The 17,350-nt window shown below is 37.6% G+C and overlaps 3 protein-coding genes across 3 annotated transcripts in view; 1 reads left to right on the forward strand and 2 right to left on the reverse strand.

Annotated features, from left to right (window-relative positions):
* LOC146460135 (uncharacterized) overlaps window positions 1-12,266 on the reverse strand; it is a 47,013-nt gene extending 34,747 nt beyond the window's left edge. The window contains exons 1-3 of the mRNA XM_085088450.1: window positions 12,114-12,266; window positions 11,768-11,821; window positions 4,108-4,822 (exon numbers count right to left, since the gene is read on the reverse strand). Of these exons, the coding sequence (XP_084944576.1) occupies window positions 4,108-4,822; window positions 11,768-11,821; window positions 12,114-12,185 (841 nt within the window). The 5' untranslated portion in view covers window positions 12,186-12,266. The remainder of the gene's footprint in view (window positions 1-4,107; window positions 4,823-11,767; window positions 11,822-12,113) is intronic.
* LOC146460115 (uncharacterized) overlaps window positions 1-17,350 on the forward strand; it is a 457,503-nt gene that overhangs the window by 320,098 nt on the left and 120,055 nt on the right. The window lies entirely within an intron of this gene.
* Window positions 13,252-17,350, reverse strand: part of LOC146460139 (uncharacterized) — a 39,017-nt gene continuing 34,918 nt past the window's right edge. The window contains exons 7-8 of the mRNA XM_085088317.1: window positions 14,960-15,570; window positions 13,252-14,822 (exon numbers count right to left, since the gene is read on the reverse strand). Of these exons, the coding sequence (XP_084944443.1) occupies window positions 14,754-14,822; window positions 14,960-15,570 (680 nt within the window). The 3' untranslated portion in view covers window positions 13,252-14,753. The remainder of the gene's footprint in view (window positions 14,823-14,959; window positions 15,571-17,350) is intronic.

Consider the following 17,350-nt stretch of genomic DNA (forward strand, 5'->3'; position numbering starts at 1 on the left):
TGGATTGGCGGATGAAGGGAATTTAAGACAAATTGTTATTTTACTTGCAATAGCTACTTACTACCCAGGGGCCCGTTTCTCAAAAGTCAATAAATTTAATATTCAAAGATAACAAAGATTGATCGGTACTTTCCACCGTGACATTAGCGCTGAGAAAAGTACGAATTTTGAATAGACCAATGCAACGAAACGAAATGCAGTCAGCTCTCGGCGCCTTGCGGACACTTCGCCGATTACGATACCTCGATTTACGGACAGCAACTAAATCCCCCGGCAAAAAATAAATTCGGCCAGACATTTGCCTGAAATAAAATCCCACTTTTATGAACTCTTACTATTAAGGACACGCGCTCCCGAGGGTGTTCGTAATTACTGGGTTGGGGTACTTCCCTATATGGGGTATACGGGGATAGCTGCTGGATAGGGTATGGTTTTTGGCCCCTCTTTCCTGAACAGGGTATATAATTTCAAGTCAGTCTGTCCTGTACCCGTCCTAGACAGGGTATGATTGCAAAACAGTCGTTGAGTATTTGGCAATCCGAAATCAGAGATGTTTGTCTGTATTTATTTTAGTGAACATGACAATGCTTCAAGTTAATTAAGTTTCCCGCTGTTAATGCGAAATTTTGGGATTTTTTCGCCATCACTTCTAGGTGATGTATTATTTTATCTGCTTGTGATTGGTGATCGCATTTCATTGCGTGGAACATCACGTCCGGTAAGTGACAGTGGGCCTTTACATGTAGCTACTTTTGCCAATAAATACTTCCGTAAAACAAGAGCTTGATGTTGTCCTTTGTCTTAAATAGGGTCTTAAAATAGAGGGCGTTGTCCTACACAGGGTAGGTATTTTAGCGGGTTATTTTTGTCCTAAACGGGGTCAGGGTTTCAAACCCCCAGCGGCATCCCTGTACCCATACACAGGTAAAGTACCCCCCCCCCCCCCGGGACTTTATTTAGCTAAAATAACGATATGATCTTTTAAAATATTTGATCTTTACTTTTTTTGTTAGATCTTTTTGTTGTTGTTGTTGTTATTGTTGTTGTTGTTATAAGCACAGTCCTGTATATTTACTATTGAATTTGGACTTCTATGGTGAATAAATTTCTGTTGCTGTAGAAAGTAATCGTTTCATCCAATCAATCTGTCTGTTGATTTTAATTTTTTTTACCGGACATGGGAATGCGGGTGTTCTATAATGACGAAATTTCACTTTGCAAATATTGTAATTTGTGACATTTAATAATGATGGAAACTGAAAATTGTTATTATTGTTATTCCGCGAAATGATAATAAATTACAGCTAATAAACTTTATTAAAAACTGGGTCATTGTCATGTAATTCCGGAGTTTTGGTTGCTTTTGTTGCACTCAGGGGAGACTGGGGAACGGGAACGACGACGGCAACGACAGCGCCGCAAAACAATAGGTTTAACGAGAAAAAGAATCGCTCCGCTTGTGCGCTTTAAAGTTTGGTACATTTTTTGCCGCCCTCTTCAAACAGCAACGTAAAATGACTAAATTCAAGGTTTTGTGGAGAACGTGAACGTATGACGGTGAATTTTTCATTTTCTTTCTTAACTTGAACGCCACTCCTTACCAAATTGGTTCCTGGGTAGTTCACCGTTTGCGTAAAAGTTAAACGAGTTCAAATAATCGTGAAATAGCCTGTCAATAGACTCCTAAGTAGGCCTCAGTCATATGGTACAAAATCCACCTTGCTTGAGACCAAGTTGCGCACTAGGACATCCGAAACAAAGCGGCTTCATCCAGTCACACTTGAATTTTCTTTCTTTAGGATGTCCCAAGGCGGAGCTTACTCTTCAGCATGGTGGATTTTGTACCGTGTGATTTATAACAGGAAAGCCAGTTATAATGATAACAATATAATAATAAAATGCCGGAAAATCGTAATAGATATGCAGCATAATAATATATCTGCAATCAAGAGGCCCGTGGCAAGGCTGAACCACTTTGGGGGCTAGCAAATTGGTTAAACAAAACTACTTTCCTCCACCTCCCCTCCCCCCCCCCCCCCCCCACCCTCGTCAATCAAAAACCAGACCGAATTGGGAGTTTAAGATGCAACAAGAACATCACAAAACTGTAGATTTAGTAACCAAAACAATACCTTTGCACCTGCATCACACTTTTTGGTACATTTCTTTGTCGTCCTTTTCTTTTTACGCGGACTACCACGGTAACGTTTCTAATTTCACGTTTGCCGGAGTGAGTAAACAAACCACGAGAAATTATTTCTATTTTTAAATTTGGAATCGGGCAGTTAGAATCCGACTGCAGGAGGATTTCTTTTTCTGTGACTCCTGGGAGGACAGATTTGTGTGGCTTTCGTCAACGTGCGAACACTAAATTGTTTTCAACTACGGATATCATTGAGCGGACTTGTTAGAAGACAAGCAGTTTATTTCAACCGCTCCGTTTATGGCTTGAGATTAGTTGATCTCGACCCATTTTGGTTCTTCGTTCTGAGTCGCAAGGTAGAGTGCCTATGTAGCTGTTGTATATAAAAGCAAACTGTTAGCGAACTGTGAAAAGGCACTTGCAGCGTCAGAATTCAAGACTGATTGACGCACATTAATGTGTTTTAATTATATATTTTTTGGCACATTGCTTTAATAGCTTCCAAAAATTCGGGGGGGGGGGGGGTGGCTCAAGCCCTACCGCTCCTCCTTCTACGGGCCTGATCAATGAGTAATCGATAGGTAATCAATAAGTCATCGATGAGAAATCAATAGCATCAATGAATATGAGTAATTAATAAGTCACAAACTTTTTTGAATCGATTACCCATTGATCATTGCAAATAATCAATAACTAATCAGCTGATTACATATTGATTACCCATCGATTACTCATTGATCATCCATTAGTCACGACTGATTGTATCCTAAGTATTGAATGAAGCCATGGATAAGTGCAAAACTCACAACTGACACAGAAAGGACTGTAAATGAAATGAAATGAAATTAACGAACCAGCGAGGAATATAGAGGGCGGAAATCTTCCAGATTATAAATTATTTCGAACCTTCTGTAAAATTTGTCGGCTCGCGCCATTCCAGATTTCCCACAAATTAAAAAGATCTCCCACTGCAGTTGGATTTTACTCATTACAATTCAATTCATGCATTCGTGTACTTTTGTTACCCACCAAGAGAAAGTGTGCTTCGTTCTATTGGAGATGTTGGTAATCACCATAATTAATAATAATTAATTTGTCAGTAACAATAACAGCAAAACCTCTTTTAGCATTAACAATATGAACAATTATTACAGTAACAAGAATGGATTTTAAAGTTATGCGTCTTTTCTAAGAATGATTTCAACTAAACAGTTAAAATTATTAGAAACCGAACATTTAATCATTACAAGAACACTAATTCGATGGTTTGGTTATGTTTACTTTTGAATAACGACAACGGTAACACTAAACAACAATAACGGTAATATTAAAAAATAAATTTGCTGTGCAGCAAATTCGAATGAAACAAACTTTAAAACTCTTTTCATATCATTAAACCGAAAAATATTCATACAAGTAAAAAGGCTTGGTTTTCTTTCGTCCAGAAATAATCGCACGGTGGATGTTTCTGTAGCATGTTTTAAATTTTTTTTAATTGGAAGCTTCATGCTTTTCTTACTTATTTTATCACTTTTCAAATGTGGCAAATCCTTAACCACCAAACTTTCCATTTTCCAACTTACACTCAGACACAAAAAAGACAGGTGTGACAAACATTTTGGTAGAAAAGTGATTTAAGCTAAACACTTGTCATGTGATTTGCATAGTGTTCAAGAAGAAGCACCTTGCTGCTAAGTTCCTCTTGACAAATCCAACAGATGTTCAATTGGCCAGAACTCCTACAGTACTGCTTGCATCTGGAAGCTTTCTCTCCAGTATGGACTATTTTATGTGCCCTCAAGTTTCCTGCTTGACTAAAACACTTGCCACACTGTTTGCATTAATTTTATAAGGCTTCTCTCCCGTATGGACTCTCTCATGTAGCCTTAAAACTCCCCCTCGACTAAAACACCTGCCACACTGTTTGCATTCACAAGGCTTCTCTCCAGAATGGACTCTTTCATGTCTCCTTAAGTCTCCTTCTTGAGTAAAACACTTGCCACACTGTTTGCATTCATAAGGCCTTTCTCCAGTATGGAATCTTTCATGTTTCTTTAAGTTTCCTGCATCACTAAAACACTTGCCACACTGTTTGCATTCATAAGGCTTCTCTCCAGTATGGACTCTTTCATGTCTCCTTAAGTCTCCTCTTCGACTAAAACAGTTGCCACACTGTTCGCATTCATAAGGATTCTCTCCAGTATGGACTCTTTCATGTTTCTTTAAGTTTCTTGCATGACTAAAACACTTTCTACACTGTTTGCATTCATAAGGCTTCTCTTCAGTATGGACTCTCTTGTGTATCCTTAAAACTCCCCCGCGACTAAAAAACTTGCCACACTGTTTGCATTCATAAGGCTTCTCTCCAGAATGGACTCTTTCATGTCTCCTTAAGTCTCCTTCTTGAGTAAAACACTTGCCACACTGTTTGCATTCATAAGGCTTCTCTCCAGTATGGAATCTTTCATGTTTCTTTAAGTTTCCTGCAGCACTGAAACACTTGCCACACTCTTTGCATTTATAAGGCTTCTCTCCAGTATGGACTCTTTCATGTCTCCTTAAGTCTCCTCTTCGACTAAAACACTTGTCACATTGTTTGCATTCATAAGGCCTCTCTCCAGTATTGTCCGCTTGTCTCTTACCCATGAATAATTTTGCCATATACATACATCTTAAGCTCTGAAACAAAATAATGAAAATAATAAAATGCTTTTGAGATAAACTCAAATCCTGATAAGGACACTGTTTGGGACCAAACATCACTTAATTTTTATACAGTCATAATAATTTGGCCTATAGCCATGAATATAGTCACCATGATAAACACTGCTCCAAATTGTATTGAGAGGCTGGTAAGATTTGGTAAGATACTGGAACGTTGTTTGAAGGGAAGATGCTCAGACATGTAGTAATAATAATGTTACAAAGAAAATAATCTCCCACTTTTGTTAACACTCCATTACTTTCAGGTTCTGATATCTCATCCTATTAAATTGCTCCAGTTTAACCTTTCCTTGCTTCGAATTTTAAACCATATATATTTGAAGTCAAATCTATGTTACAAAATTAATACTGTGAATGATCTAATAGACACCCGGGGCATCTATTCAATTTTAGGGGTCTAAGGGGAAGGGGGGGAGGGGTTAATAGATAGGAGGCATTTATTCTCATAATAAGACTAATATCGTTCAATAAGCAAAAATATCAAGTAAGTTTAAAAATAGCAGACTATCCAATCCAGTCCACCAACTGGTACACCTCGGCTGTCTGGAGATCCATATCGTTCTTTCAAATCTTAATGTTGATGTCAGAATCCGCGTTCAATGTCATTGTCTTGTCATCGTTTGCCTCTTTGATGTCTGAGTCAGTATAACTTGCAAAAGGGTTAGGAGGTTTGGCTCATTCAGCATGGAGAGATGTGGCCCTAACTGCTCCGCTCTTGCTTCACATAGTTGACCTTTCTTGAAAGACCCTTGAAGCAATAAATTTCTGAATCGTCAGAACCATCCACTGTGAGATTTAACGCACATGACTTGTACGGGGAATGGCTGGTTTGTTTTAAGCTATACCTTCAACTAATGTTGCAAGCTACCAAATTCTATGAAATCTGCCAACAGCATAACCCTTTCTTTTAATGTTTCTTCTGTCAATTTGCTCATTACCCTGAGATAATTTTCACTTTGTTTGCCATTGAGTATTCCCGTGCTTTAAAAGTGTAAAACCTACAAGCCTAAACTATCATTTTACAAGTTTGTAACATGTTTGCTAATGTCTCAAGACTAAGTATCAGGCCTGAATTAAGAGTAGTAAAACATCTATGCAAATACACACATAATATGCTCATTTTTTGAAAAAATATTTAAAGCTAACATAAAGTTAACAAATCACTAAGGTAAGCAAAAAATAATAATAAATCTTTTCACCGACCAAGGTCAGTCCACATTGGGAAATCAGTGCCCTCAGCCTTGAACCTCATTGTCCTCACTGTTTAGCCTTCGCTGAACACTCTTTTCCATGCACTATTATTCTACAATGCTGACATGAGGCCATACTAATTTGTTGCTTAATGCTTCAAGTTCTCCATGGAAAGTTGAAATATTTGAGCTCCTTATTGTATAAACACCCTCTAAACAGGACAAAATCAGACCCCAAATGCCAATTTCTTGAATTAAACCGGCCCACAACTAAAAACCAGTGTGAGATAAGCATAAGCATAATGACAGCAACTTGTCATCACTGCACATGAATGTAACATGATACTTGAGCTTAGGTATGTACTTATCTTACAAGTACAACTCAAGCATCATATAATTTTTTTGATAACAGGTATTAACAGAGAAATACCACTTCTTTTTAGCATCACATTGCCAAACAACATACTTCTTAATGGCAACATTAAAATGTTCATTCAGTTTGATTAGCAATACAGTCAAACCTCGATTATCCAGACCTCATTTATACAGACTTTTCGATTGCCTGGACTTACTTCTCTGGTCCCATGTTTTTCATGAATATTAATAAGATGTGATCTTGAAAAATTGAAGAAATGAAAAATTCAACAATCCTTCCAAATGTATGTTTAAACTCCAGGGCTGAGTTGCTCGAAGCATGGTTAGCGCTAACCATTGGTTAAGATGTATTAAAACCTATAGGCTGTCATGGTATTTAACCCGGGTTAGCGCTAACCATGCTTCGAGCAACTGGGCCCAGGATTTAATCTGTTTCGCTTTGGCTTATGTAGACACATGAACAATCCATTGTAAACTCAAATCACAGCCATGTCTATGAAACAAAAGCAGTCCATTCTCTCGATAAAGGATAAATGGAGTGGTTCATAGTTCTGCGCATGTCCATGAATCAAAATACTCGTTTGCCTTTGCTTGCTATGACCCAAGCCTGTCTAACTTAATTCGCTGTTTATGAACCATTCAGAAAGGAGTAGCTAACTTGGGTGGCAATTTTTTCATATGATTGCATTATTTTGCATGAAAACAACTGTAAATACATCAACCATGGAATAAATCGTTCGGGTCGACACTAAATTCAATATCAACAATATGGGTAGTCTGAAATGTCAGCCGTCTCCTCTCCCTAACCCACAGGGGGCGCGGGAGAGAGAGACGTCTGAATTCCGAGCGTTATAATGTCGTCCGTTGACGTCACGTACTTTTGGGAATATGGTAGGTAGTTTTTGATTGGTTCTTCCCTCCCTTGTGAAGATAAGAAAAATTTTATTTCGCACTTTCTCGTTTTGTTGTAAAGCCGACTTCCGTTCAGTGAATTTAATCTCAGAGGTGATTTTTTTCAATGAGATTGTGTTGATAGCCTCTTGCCTGAAGGCGCGTTTTGAAGTTGGTGGTATTGCAATAGAATAACTTCACTAAGTAGTTGCTTCTCAGAAGTCTCAGCGATTCTACAATCATGCGGGAATCCTTGACATTCGCACGCACTTTTAACCTACAGAGACTTTCCAGTACACATTTTTCTTCCTGCCACCCACCGGGGTCAGAAAAGGACTAATAAAAAATGGAGCCCTGAGACTTCTTTGAAACACCTCCTCTGCAAAATCATTCTATTACAACATCATCCACTTCAAAATGCACTTTTGGGCTAGAGGCTACCCTCACAATCTCATTGAAAAAATAACCTCTGATTTTCGCTGACTGGAAGTCGGCTTTACAACAAAACGATAAAGTGCGAAACAAAATTCTTTTTTTTGTCACAACTTACAACCTGGCGTTGCCTAACCTCAAAAACATCTTGAGGAGCAAATGACTTTTAATTCAAAACCAACCATTGCTTCGAGAAATATTCTGAAGGACCTACTCTTATTTCATACAAAAAAAAAAAGTCAAAAAAAGCAAAACCATAACGAGAAGTCACTTTTCATACCACCATACCACGTTAATATGAGTAGTGTCTGGCCTGTCAACACTTTATTTACTAACAACATTTATCGGAACATTTTCCAATTCATCTTCAGTGGAAAATGAAGTGCGAACCCGTACATACATTCTTGATGCTTTGTCTTCAAATTTTACGGCTTACAAAACCCACACAACCTCCTATATTATGCATGCTGCAATGCTTCCATGCGGTTCCATGACTTGTGGCCGCCATTTGGTTTCAAAGGTTTTTATTTATGCAAATTTGCATAAATTACTGTGTGACGTCAACGGACGACATTATAACACTCGCAATTCAGACGTCTCTCTCTCCCAAGCCCCCTGTGGGTTAGGGGGAGGAGACGGCTGACATTTCAGACTACAATATGGGTACAATCCACTGGCGTTTTGTGTGAATTTTGGTCATTAGTCATTTTGCTTGGACTATTTATAGAATGTGATTACTGTAGTATATATGAGTGGGATTTTTAAGGCCATAAAGTTGACAAGAAAGAGAGAAAAGCATTTAGATTCACGCACATGCACTGAAATGTGAACCCCTCCACATAAGCAAACAATTATTTCATGTTTAGAGAAAGGACAAAAAGGAACAGATTAAACACTTGAGTTTGGAATCAGCAAGCAGCAGATCTCGGACGAATGATGGACTTTGCTATGCGATCATGCTCTCGTTTGTCAGACAAAGGGAAGGTTTGGAAGACAGGCTGGTGTCAGACACAACTTATGTTTATTCATTGAGGTCTGAATGGTTTTATTCATCGAGCAATTAAAAATGTTAACTTTTGGTGAAACACGTCCAAATTGTGATGTAAATGAGGCACAGGAGGATGGACAAGGGACGACAGATTTAGCGGGGGGAGATTAAACAACTAAATTCACCGCGAGTAGCAAAGAAGAAGGAGACATCAGGAAGCCACAGAGTACCACTTCGAATCAACTATCCACCCAGACCTGGTATAGCTTCGTGACGTTTTGCTAGTCATGTATTTCTAGTAAATACATCATAACATTCAGGCTGTACATACATGCAATTCTGATCTATTCACAATTAAATTCTGTTTTCTTTGTTAACTTTGTTCACATTACTTTGTCATTAATTAATATTCATATTTTGGATTATCCCAACTCTCTCTATTATCCAGATTAACTACTCATTTCCCAGCAAGTCTGGATAATGGAGGTTTGACTGCACTCTGTTGGAGCATAAAAATATTATCCCCTGTAATTTCCTAATTGATGAACAATGGCTGCCATAAGCACCCCACCACGCAGTCAGCGCAATCTAAATGCATTTAAACGCATTTATTCTAACAGTCCATCTTCAGTAACACCTAACAGCAAACCTAAGACGAAGAAGACAAAGGAAAGTGACCCAGAAGAAGATAAAATAGAGAAGATATCACTTAAAGATGTGTATGATCTTGTCAAGCAATTAAAATCAGATATAGATACAATTGTTGCGAAAGTAGAAGCTTTAGAGAAGCAAATCTCTACTGTTGAAGTCAAATTAACAGAAAAACTAAAACAGGAGACTGAAGATTGAAGAAGAGCTTAAGAGATTGAAGAAGAGCTGAACACCTCATTTCAGATGTTAGAAGAAGGCTATCTGCTGGCAGATATTTACCTCGCATTTTTCGTTGTCATTCACCAGCATAAACAATATTGTTTGAACTAAATTATTGCCTCAACATTGAACTACAGTGACTGTAATAATTTTGAATCAACAGAAAACAGTTTTCTGATCCCAATAAAAATAACTCTTCGAGAACTAAGTAAAAACACCGTAAAATAATTATAGTTCAGGAAGCAAATATCATTTGTCAAAATTAACAAGCCACGTGCGATATAAAACAGATAAATAAACAACATCTTGTTGCTTCACCAATTTTAACTCAAAACATTAACTATATTTTTGCACAACAGACAGGAAAAATTTATTCGATACCCATAGTAAATCACATCGTATTAATGATTAAATCATTACATTTGCATATTACAAAAAGCATCCCAAGTAATTTACAGGAAGTGTGTAACATGAATCATTATTCACACAATTTGGTTTACAGAACATTCCAGCGTGTGCATTGAAATGTTTTTTTTTTGTTAATTGAAATGTTGTAATGTTTTCGAATGCAGGCATGCTGCTTCCAATGTCATTTTGGCTAAACTTTGAATGAAAAAAATCTAGTTCTGAAAAGATTTTCTAGCTTTGCCAGGTCCCCAGAGTAGGCAGTTTACCATAGTCTAACAAAGTCGAAAATAAAAGAAAAATTATGCAAGTTCCGAAATCGGCGACATGTCAAAATTTGACAGTCAGACTACAAGACGATGGGACGCTAAATATTGTCGCGGGAAAAGATTGATAGTGCGTATTTATGTATTTTATTAGTGTGCTATTTTGTATTGATTTTCTGTTATTTGTTTATTTGCTATTTAATAAGGACTCTGTTTAAACTAGCTATGCTAAACCAGACTTCCTGTATAAATAAAAAAAAAAAAAGAATTACACTGTACAATCCAAAAAAAAATGCGAGAAAGCGAAAAGCGTTCTTTTCAGGCAAATTCTCGCAATTATCTTCCAACTTTACTGAGAAAAAATGGTTTACAGCAAAACTGATAGCTGTTTGATTCATTTGTGGGTTTTAAATATAATTGGCAATCATTTAATACAATTCCGCTTTGAATTTCTCAAAATGTTCAGGTCTTTTCAATGTTTTATTCTCAAACAGACAAAGAAAGCGCAAGAATCCTGCACCAATTCTTGATCTCGTGATAACGCTTGCTGACATTAGCGGTCAAATTTCTGCAACTGTGAACAAATTATTTCGGTCTCAAGAAGAATGCATACTGTGACAAATATCTGTGGTGTGAGCTTACTTGGATGATTAATTTTGTCGCCACTGACACAACTCTGAGAGCAAGACAAGATTGAAGGTTTCTGCGTGGGAAAAACATTTCGTGACACAAAAATAACAGTCACTATAAAAGAATGACTTGGAGAACCTTATCTCATTGGAAAACATGAAAACAGCAGAATCTTTTTAAAGGCCAAGAAAGATTAGATTTTCCATGTAATCTGAGACACCATATTCTTTCTGAAATATGTAAAAACCACGGAAATTTGATACTGTTTTGATTGTTTTGTTTCTACTGGTGCAGTGTAAAGCGTTTCTTTCCCCAGCGCCCTTGAACGTGAACTTGCATTTGGAATTTCCAGAGGGATATATTTTTTTGTGGACCTATTTTAGAAATTCCAGGGGGGAGGGGGGTCATATGAATAGTCCCTTCCATGGGTGGGGTATGGATATTTTCTGGAACCATACATTCAATAATCCTAGCAGTAGGAAGACTATTAAGAATATTCAAAAGGGGTAAGGGCAGGAAAGAAATATCTAAGCTTATGTTTAACCAGCTTGCAAATCAAGTAAATAAATACACATATAAATATCTTACCAACCAAGTTCGAGGTCCGTACTTTAAGTTACAGACTGAGTTTTTTTCCCGATAAATCAATGGGAAAAACAAGGATCTCTAACTTACAGCAAAGACTGAGAAAAACGAGGTCAGTAAGATATTAATTTTATTATATCTCCGAGGTTAATCGGGTGCACGAGAAAGGAGACTTTCAAATTTAGCAACCATAGAGTGAAATACAGCCCACAAAATTGACCAATCACCCTGTGTGTAAATCACATAATCATATACTGTAATTACTTACAACAAATGACAACTTGCAAACTTTGATCAATATTTTCTCCAGTTCTTCCACGTTCTATTGGAAAAATCGATAAAAATGTTACCAGTCTGTTCTTCCAAAAAAATCAAATTTAACAGTGTTCGAGGAATGGTTCTTTGAAGATATTGCAACTGATTGTTGACCAAAACTCAACAAAACCCCTATGACAACGTCGCTTTCAGCTTTAATACTGAAAGTCAAACTTTGCCAAAATTATACGACAACAAAAACAGCTCGTAGAATGTTCCCTCAGTAAGGACTTGTTTCACTTCATGTAATTTTAAATAAATGTCCGAGGACACTTTGAGATATGGAAACAAGTATTTACCTGTTCCCAATGTCCTACTTTCAAAATGGCGGCCATAGAGTGGGCAAGACGGCTAAACCCTCTATCGATCATCTGTCGGTTGAAATTGCACTTTGCTCGTTTCTATCGATCGATCCTAACACCTAAAGAATTAATTTACGTTTGATAAACACTGAAAATAGCTTGACTAATAACTTACCTTCAAATAGAGGAAATTTTACTTCCTTGTCACTCGATCACAAGGTAGCATCGATCACAAACAAAAAGTGAAGCTACAGGCCCGGTTACTCAGCTCAACTGTGGGTGAACTGGAATTGCGATTTCAGTGAATTGGATCTGAGGAGTGAGTCAATGGTCGCCAGTACAGTTCTATGGCAGGGAAAGTAAATTTAACAGTGGATTGGCGGTTGAAGGGAATTTAAGAAAAAAATATTGTCTTACTTGCAATAGCTACTTACTACCCAGAACAGTAGCGCTGAGAAAAGTATAAAACTCTTGGCGCCCTGTGGACACTTCGCCGATTACCGACAGGAAGAAAATCTCCAGCAAAAAATGAATTACATGCGTTTGCCTCAAATAAATACCCACTATATATGGACTCTTGTTATTAAGGGCGCTTACTCGCAGTCCGGAGGGTGTCCGAAATAAAGGGAGTCGACTGTATTTAGCTAAAATAACCATAAGATTTTTCTTAACTAATTTATCTGTTACTGTAGATAGTAATTGTTTCATTCAAACAATCTGTTGATTTTAATTCTTTACCGATCATGGGAATCCTGGTGGTTTAACTAGTTGCTACTCTTCGTATCTTTTTCACAGGTGTTCTATAATGACAAAATTTCACTTTTAAAGTATTTTAATTTGTAGAATTCAGTACTGATCGAAACTGAAAATGGGCTTTTAACACCAACTGAACTTGTCACATAGTACAAAATCCAACATACTGGATGGCAAAAGCATGTACCAGATTCGAACACAGAGGAATTCTAACCTGTCAAGATTGACTTTCCTTTGTTTTCGATGTCCCATTTTTTTGCCATCCAATGTGGCGGATTTTTTACCAAGTGACTAGTTAGTCCAAAAGGCCCATTGTTGTTAATGTTATTCTGTGAAATGAATATTATGATAATAACAAATTGCACCTAACAAATTTTATTACTTTAAAACTAGGTCATTGTCATGTAATACCAGAGTTTTGGTTACTTTTGTTGCAGGCAGAAGATCTATTATTTAAATAGTCTGTCAATAGACTCCTAAGTAGGCCTCGGTCTGGGGGTGAGAGAGAAACCCTCGGACGGGGAATAGACCAATGGGTCCGTTGCAGCTAATGGTCACATGGTACAAAATCCACCTTGTTTGAGAGCAAGTTGTGCACTGGGAAATCCAATACAAAGCGGCTTCATCCAGTCACATTTGAATTTTTTTTGTTTAGGGTGTCCCAAAGCGTATAGCTTGCCCTCCATCATGGTGGATTTTGTACCGTGTGATTTATAACAAGAAAGCCAGTTATAATAAAAACAAAATGTCGGAAAATCGTAAATATAGATAGTCATACGCAGCATAATAATGATTTATGTATGTGTAATCAATGAGTAATCGAAGGGTAATCAATAGGTACTCGATGAGAAATCAGTAGCATCAACGAATAGTCAATGACATTGATGAGTAATCGATAAGCCAATTTTTTCAAGTTGTAATCCATTTCCATCCAAGCCATCATCAGCAAAAGATTACAAATACTAGCTTATGTATACTCGTGGGGGAATTGTTAATAAACCTGAACCAGTTCTTAACATTTCCATCAATACAAATATGTTTTTACGCTATTTAAAGGCATACTAAAAACTGGCGGCACTGCCCCTTTAAGACATACCACCTAACACCTGGTGAATGTGAACACCTCATTATTACGTGTAATTTTCATGTATTTGAGTTACTTTTAACTTCACGGTTGTTTTCCATGTTTAAGATTTCACGTGTCAAAAATGTGTAGGTATCGCTCGCTATAACACAAATCTAGGGTGTCATTGTATTCCACTCCCCTGGAAGCTATTGATATTGAAGCTGTTATGGGTGATAAAACTGTTCAGTCAATTTACTGGGTTTTCATCAAGAATTGTAGTAGCAGGAGAATAGTATAAAGTAACAGGAGAAGTATTGTGGAATAGGCGAAGCTCTTTCAGGGAACGAACTTTGCTCGTTCCACTCTAGGGAGCTCTGGATTTTTAAACCTCTCCGAGATGCCATTTCCTGACACAAAATTTCATTTGTCTCTAGCTGCCGACCAAACAAACAATGGTTCTCCATTTTTGTTTTCTTATTTGTCAAACTTTGCTATTATGGATACCTTCAGAACTGTTAATAAATACATGTAGTGTTTGTATCAACAAGATGCCTGTATGGGTGGACTAATTTCAAAGAAATGAAGTGTATGGATCTTCAGACAATAACAACGAGGGTCCACATCTAGTGTCTCTAAAGCGAGGCGGAGGTCTAAGTAACATGTAACATTTTGTAGTAGCAAGCTTCATGCTATCCTCACTTATTTTATTACTATTCAAATGTGGCGAATCCTTAACCAGTAAAATTTTGTATTTTTCAACTTACACTCTGCCGAAAAAGAGAGGTGTTACAAACATTTTGGTAGAAACGTGACTTAAGCTAAAAACTTGTCATGTGATTATCACAGTGTTCAAGAAGAAGGACCTCGCTGCTAAGCTCCTCTTGACAAATCCAATAGATGTGTGTTTACCAATGGCCTGCCTGTGGGTTTTGCAAAATAGGGGTTTGTGTCAGTGCATTATCCCAACTACAATTTGCAGCATCCTTGCGGGCATTTTTATGCCTCCTTAGCCTTCTCAATTGACCTGAACACCTGCTGTACCGCTTGCATCTCCAGTATGGACTCTTCCATGCCTCCTTAGGGCTCCTGAATGCCTAAAACATTTGCTACACTGTTTGCATCCATAAGGCTTCTCTCCAGTATGGACTCTTTCATGTATCCTTAAATCTCCTGCTTGACTAAAACACTTGCCACACTGTTTACATTCATAAGGCTTCTCTCCAGTATGGACTCTTTTATGTTTCGTTAGATGCCCTGCTTCACTAAAACACTTGCCACACTGTATGCATTCATGAGGCTTCTCTCCAGTATGGACTCTTTGATGTCTCCTTAAGTTTCCTGCGAGACTAAACAATTTGCCACACTGTTTACATTCATAAGGTTTCTCTCCAGTATGGACTCTTTCATGTCTCTTTAACTGTTCTCCTTGACTAAAACACTTGTCACACTGTTTGCATTCATAAGGCTTCTCTCCAGTATGGACGTTTTTATGTGTCCTTAGGTGTGCTACTTGACTAAAACACTTGCCACACTGTTTGCATTCATAAGGTTTCTCTCCAGTATGGACTCTCTCATGTGCCCTTAAGTTTCCTGCTCGACTAAAACACTTACCACAATGTTTGCATTGATGTTTCCCTCCAATACAGACTATTTTAAGTGTCTCTTGGTTGTCTGCTTGTCTCTTATCCATGAATAACTTTGATACATACAGTTGATCCTTTTTAAGCTCTGGAATGAAATAATAGTGATGTTATAAAAAAAACTTTTGAAATGCAGTTAAATCCTGATAAGAGCATTTTTTTGTTATTTCAGTTTTATACAAAATAATCTCGTCTACAGCCATGAATAAAGGTCGATTTACACTACATAAAATTTCTGGCACAGCTCGGACAAAAATGGCATGAGCATCAAAAACTGTAGCCCTACACCCTAAAATCAAATTTTGGTATACAAGTTGGGGCTTAGTTTTCATAACAGCAAATTAGAAACCACATACAGTGTGTGCCAGTGTATCAGTGTACATGATGGTCAATGTGAACAACAGATGTTTTAAAATCAGTCAATTTTACCTTTGTTCTGTAACTTCACTAGAACATTTTTATATGCCTTTTCTTTCAACGTTTTTGCGTTATCTATACTTTCATGACTTGAAGAAGAAGCTGAAGGCACTCACTCTTCCAGCATATACCACGATATTTCTGAGGTGACTTTTGCTTTGCTGACTTTGCGGTAGCCATCTTGACTAAAGAATCTACACCAATTTCACCTGGACTTGGAGCACTTTTTCAGAAGGGCCGAGCATTCACCCGAGCCAAACCTTTTTTGTTTTGGTTTGGTGCCGTATTTATCTGAACCATGCCAAAAAATTTTCTGTAGTGTGAATAGGGCTTAAAGGCATCATGATAAACACTGATCCATATTATACTGCGAGGCTGGGAGAGGCGAGGTGAGATGTGAGATGTGTTGTGTTTTCCGTTTTCCAGCATGTTTGTAATTTACTGTAATTTTTTTCCATTATGTTCTTGTGCTCCTCTTGTCCCGCCTCGACTAGCTTTGTGGCTATTTGCGGGACAAGCCCGTTTATAAATAGTAGACTACCCAGTCCATCCATTGTTATGTCTAGGCCATCTAGAGATCCCTTCCATTTCTTTTAAATCTCAAAATTGATGTGAGAAGCCTTACTCGTGTCATTGTGTTGTCATTGTTAGCCTCTCCAATGTCCAAGTCATTGCTTGAAGTAAGGTCACCTGAGTGAAGCAGAAGGGGTGCAGTTAGAGGCACCTCCCAAACCCTTTCCAAGTCATTACTGACTCAGATATAGAAGAGGCTAACAATGACCAACAGAATGACCCTGAACATGACATTCAGATTCGAAAGAAAGGCGTGGATCTTTAGACGGCCAAGACGTACCAATGGACGGACTGGATAGTCTGCTATTTGAATACTCTCTTGATATTTTTGTAGAAAGCATATTAGTTTCGTTAAGCATTATCTTTATCTTTATTTATTTAAACACGGAATCCCTTTCATAAAAATACTCTTTCAGAGAGCCATGTAAGCATGTTACAGTTATGAAAATAAGCCCCTCCTATCTATTAAACGCCCCCCTTCCCCTTGGACCCCTAAATTAAATAGATGCTGGGCATCTATCAGTTCATTTAAGATACTCTAGATCTCAGTAATTCTTTCGTTCTTTAGAACAGAAATGTCCCTTCAAAATGAAATGGTCTTTCTCTAGACCAGCAGGGTTTTATCACACATTTGTAAAAGGACCAGGCTTAAGATTTGATAGCTGCATTTAGTGAAAAAAATTAAGTTTTGGTTTCTCGGTGAATTTAAGAGTTTTCAGGTGAGAAGGGGATAAGAAGTTATAAAGGAAACATCTTTGGATGCACTTTTCATACTCCAAGTGTCA

The sequence above is a fragment of the Pavona decussata genome, unplaced genomic scaffold, assembly GCF_977016875.1.
Source record: "Pavona decussata unplaced genomic scaffold, jaPavDecu1.1 SCAFFOLD_214, whole genome shotgun sequence".
In the NCBI taxonomy this organism is placed as follows: domain Eukaryota; kingdom Metazoa; phylum Cnidaria; class Anthozoa; order Scleractinia; family Agariciidae; genus Pavona; species Pavona decussata.